At 40.5% G+C, this 4455-nt stretch overlaps 1 protein-coding gene across 1 annotated transcript; it reads right to left on the bottom strand.

Annotated features, from left to right (window-relative positions):
* Positions 1-298: 298 nt before the first annotated feature.
* Positions 299-2946, bottom strand: lpar6a (lysophosphatidic acid receptor 6a). Its single transcript, XM_082179485.1, has one exon. The coding sequence runs from the start codon at positions 2114-2116 to the stop codon at positions 1025-1027; it is 1092 nt and encodes a 363-aa protein (XP_082035611.1). The 5' UTR covers positions 2117-2946; the 3' UTR covers positions 299-1024.
* Between the last annotated feature and the right edge of the window lie 1509 nt (positions 2947-4455).

The raw sequence follows: 4455 nt of genomic DNA, 5'->3' as shown, positions 1-4455 counted from the left end.
CACTATTCAGTTACTGACACTTTGAGTGATTGAAATGTTGTTTTTACGTTCCATTTAGTCTAAGAGACTGTTCTTTGTCAATATCAGCCAATTGAGATGGCTAAAAACACAGAGAGAATTTCATATTTTATATCAGCGTGGCATTACAGACATTTACAATGGTATACACAGATAGTAAAGACTTTAAATGGGAAAAAAGGGAACATTGCAACTTCAATATTGCAGGCTTGTATTTGTGAATGGACATTACAGAGGGAGAAGCAATGATGATGATCTATTGTAAATAAATACTTCTGCCTATGATTTTAGAACTTTATTTTCAAGTGAAGTTTGTAACAGGAAAAAACAGTGCGTTATGACAATATCAATAACAGTGCAAAGTTAATATACAGTATTATATAAAGTGCCAACAAAAGTTTTCAGCTTGTTAATACTATGACACTTCAGGCAGTAAATGTGTTTTCATGTGGCGTTGCATGAAATAGTATCATTCCATTTTGTTTGTGGGTTTAATTAAATAGTGGTTATATCCTATATGTTATTTCCACATTCACTTACCATTCTGGAAATGTAAGTACATTCACATATAGTTAGAAGTTCTGGTCTACTTTAATCAAGATCCAGTTGATCTATATTTGTATTATTCTTACTCCACAGTTAAGTAATCCAAATGTTTGGATGGATATCCACTGAGAACAGGTGTGGCCCCCAGTACCGGGCTGAAGGATGACTTTAAGAGGGGGGTAAATCCCTCTAAAAGGACATAGTTTACTTATTGCCCAGAGAGATATTAACAAACCCAATTAGGGCATAATCCACATGTTTCATGCCACATTTCATCCACCGCAGAGTGCTTTTTCTGCATTCTGTTTCCTTACATCCACTTTATGTAATGACTTTGAGATTTGTTGCAAGATAGGATGTTGAGCAAGTATCCATTTGTCCAATATATATATATATATATATATATATATATATATATATATATATATATATATATATATATATATATATATATATGTCCTCATACGTTGGATTCATTGTGAAACATCTTGTTCTTTATGGACCTCAGGCTGAACTGAAGGGATGAACTCGTCTCCGACTGCAAGGCCTCAGAGAACTTGACATCCAAGGAACGGTTCGCCTGAGATTTCCTCTTAATGGAGTTTTGTATTGTCTCTGAGGTGAAATAGTAGACGATGGGGTCGAAACAGCAGTTGGACACAGCAATGCACAGAGCGATGGGATAGATCGTCCGAACCACCGATTCCACCGCGCAGCCCTTCAAGGTTTTGGTCCGCACCAGTGAGTAGAAAACCAAGTTGACATTGTAGGGGATGAAACAAAAGCAGAAGATGGAGAGGTGGACGATGATCATCCTCAAGATCTTTTTCTTGTTCAGCTTCCCTCCTCGACTGACAGTCTGCGGCCTCCCCAAGGTTTGGAGCACCATAGCGGAGCAAACCACGTTCAGTATCAAGGGGATAAGGAACCCCACGGTCTCGATGAAGATCACCACTTTCGAGAGATGGCTCTTCCACTGATTTGAGGAGAAGTTCTCAAAGCAGGATATTGAGTTATTTTGCTTGTTTGTACTATTCAGCATGAAGCCTGTCGGAAGACTTCCAGAAAGCACCAGAATCCAAACGGCGACGCACACAATTTTAGCTTTGCGTTTGGTCCGGAGCCCCCTCGAACGGAAGGGGTGAACGATGGCGAGAAAGCGGTCCACGCTGATGCACGTTAGGAAGAGGATGCTCCCGTACATGTTGGTGTAAAAGAGTGAAACGGAGAGCTGGCAGAGCAGACTGCCAAATGGCCAGTTCTGCTGGATGAAGTAAAACACCCTCAAAGGGAGCGTGAGCACAAATAACAAGTCCGACACCACAAGGTTCATCATATACGTTGTGGTCTCATTGCTCAGTTTCAGTGAACAAGTGAAAATGTACATGGCTGCAACATTAGTGATGAGTCCCACCATGAAGACAATGCTAAACACTATACTGTAGAGTGGATATTTGAAGCTGTCATTCTTCGGGCAACTGTTGTTCCCAATAAGAGAATTATTGTCCCATTTCTGGGTCAAACTCTCCATCTGAACAGTCGTGTTGTACATCTCAATGAGAAACAAAGGCACACTATGGGGTGGCAGTTAGGCGAGACTACACAATAAGAGGATTTCCCTCAATCCACAATTCAACAGGGCAAAACAAAGCATGCGCAGCAGACAGATTGCTTCCAACCGCAAAATGGTCTTGCCTTCAAGGGCACATAGATCTCTTTAATGTGTGTTTTTTTGTGTTTTTTTCTCTGCTGGCAGTTGAAAACTGAAGCGATCAAACACTTCTCTCTGGCATTCTCCAACAAAGCCTTATGTTGAAGGCATTTCACCCCAGAGACTGGAGCCAGACCCCAACTACCTCTTCCCCTCCCCCTTTCCCCAGCCACCCCACAAGATTGTTGCCCCAAGCTTAGAAGTTACTCACTTCAAAGTTTCAATTCACACAGTTCTTTCCTCTGGTTTCACTTGAGCAATACCATCCACAATCAGCCAAAGGGAGTAGTCCTGTTAGAATCCACTCTTAGTATATTCCCATTGAGAAAAAGCAGATGTCTTTTTCCAACATACTAATTAAAGCATTCAAAAATAGTTGTTGTTCCCAGATTTGTCTTGAAGTATCCTTTCAATTAGCCCTCTTTGTTCTCAGTCCCACATATGGTCCGGTGATTGTGGAGCACCTGTAGACCGCATGCAGCACTCCCTGAGTGTGTGACTGTGCAAATGAGCGAGTCCGACTTGCTTCAGCGAGGGTCTGTTGTCCCACCCCCTTTCTCACAGCTCTGTCTTGGTGTCTCCGTCAGCAGTGGCCCCAGGGGCAATTCTGTGCTGTGTGCATTGAAGAGGCGGGAGAGAGGCAGCTGTGCTGTGGAGAACTTCACAAGCCAGTGTTATCATGACTAACGTATCTGACTGGCCACGGCTCCTCCTACCTCCTGGATAGATCCCTCCTCCTCTGACTGAGAAGAAATTATTATTATACCATGTGCAAGGTGCAAACTGTCTCTTTTGACAACTTTAAATTTGTAATTGTATTCTATAATAACCTAACCTTACCCATAGGAAAATTATAATGAGAGGTTATGCTTTAAAGGATTATTTAAATTCTCATATGTGTGTTTTGTAAGTTTCAACTGTTTTGTTGAAATCTGGAGCTATAAAATGTGGATAGAATAGCTCAGTTAGTGGGGCTTCATATTGAAATCTCTGACTTTTGTATCTTGACAAAGAGCTCTGAGTTTATGAGCTCTTCTTAGGAGACACATGTGAGATTGCTAGGCAGTCACAGTTTAACTTTAGCACGGTCCAGTTAGCCCCTGCTGGTAGATGTCTTAATTACACCATCTCACTGCAAAGAGCATTGACAGTTCAGACAGTCATTCAGATTGTCCATTTATTCTGACTATATTTCTGAGATTATGTATATAACACATATATTTGCTAGCTTATATCACATATTCGATGTTTTACCAGAGCCATGGACGTATATTGTCCTTTTCTGCTACCTTAAGATCAGGGTATGTCATTATCCAATCAATGTTGTCATGCGGTTCTAGCATCATTAGTCACATGACATCATGTGCTTGGATCAAGTGCCATTGAGGCGAATGGGAAGGCTAACCGATAGCTTTCTCCAAGTATTACAGAGCTCCTTGTGTTTTATTTGATTTTATTTTAGAAGCGAAAGACTTGTAGAAAATGCTATATATTTTCTCCCTTTAAATGGGAGAAACCATTTAAAGTCCCCCTGTAGTCAATAATTTTATTCCTTAAAACTAATTTAAGGAATTAGTCACCAAAATTAAAATATTTGTGCCTTAAAATAGCTTGAATGTAACTCTACACCCTTGCCTCATTTAGTATACACGCCGGTTCTATGAATATGCAAATGAGCCCGGCCTCCACTCACTCACACCAGCTCAGAGATCCACTCGTTGACGATCACACGTTGATCTGATTGGTTACAAGGTAGTTTGTGCCGTCAGAAACACCAGCGATTTCAAACCGTGTTGTTGAAACTGTCTTTGGTTCACTGCAGTTTTAAGGAGAAAATACTCAGCAATGATGTTGACTTATGAATTTTGCACATGGTTTGTGACAACCATGTGCAAACACCACATATTAAAAACACCATAGACATATAAACAACATTAAAAGCTTGATTTTCATATTAGAACTTTTAATATTAGAGTTCTCACTTGTGATTTTATTGCATGAACATAGAAACTGCATTTCTGTGCGTTTCCAAACTATAGCAAAGCTAAAATAAGCGGAAGTGCAACCAGCTACCTCAGCAAACCGTCCTTCAGTTTAGAAAATAGAGCATAGTTTTAAAGACGTTATGTTAGGGTTCGGCAAGGCGTTCTGGATTGTAAACCACACCCCATGACACATTG

This window comes from Leuciscus leuciscus (assembly GCF_965113295.1).
Source record: "Leuciscus leuciscus genome assembly, chromosome: 9".
Classification (NCBI taxonomy): domain Eukaryota; kingdom Metazoa; phylum Chordata; class Actinopteri; order Cypriniformes; family Leuciscidae; genus Leuciscus; species Leuciscus leuciscus.
This window is presented reverse-complemented; position numbering and strand designations above follow the sequence as displayed.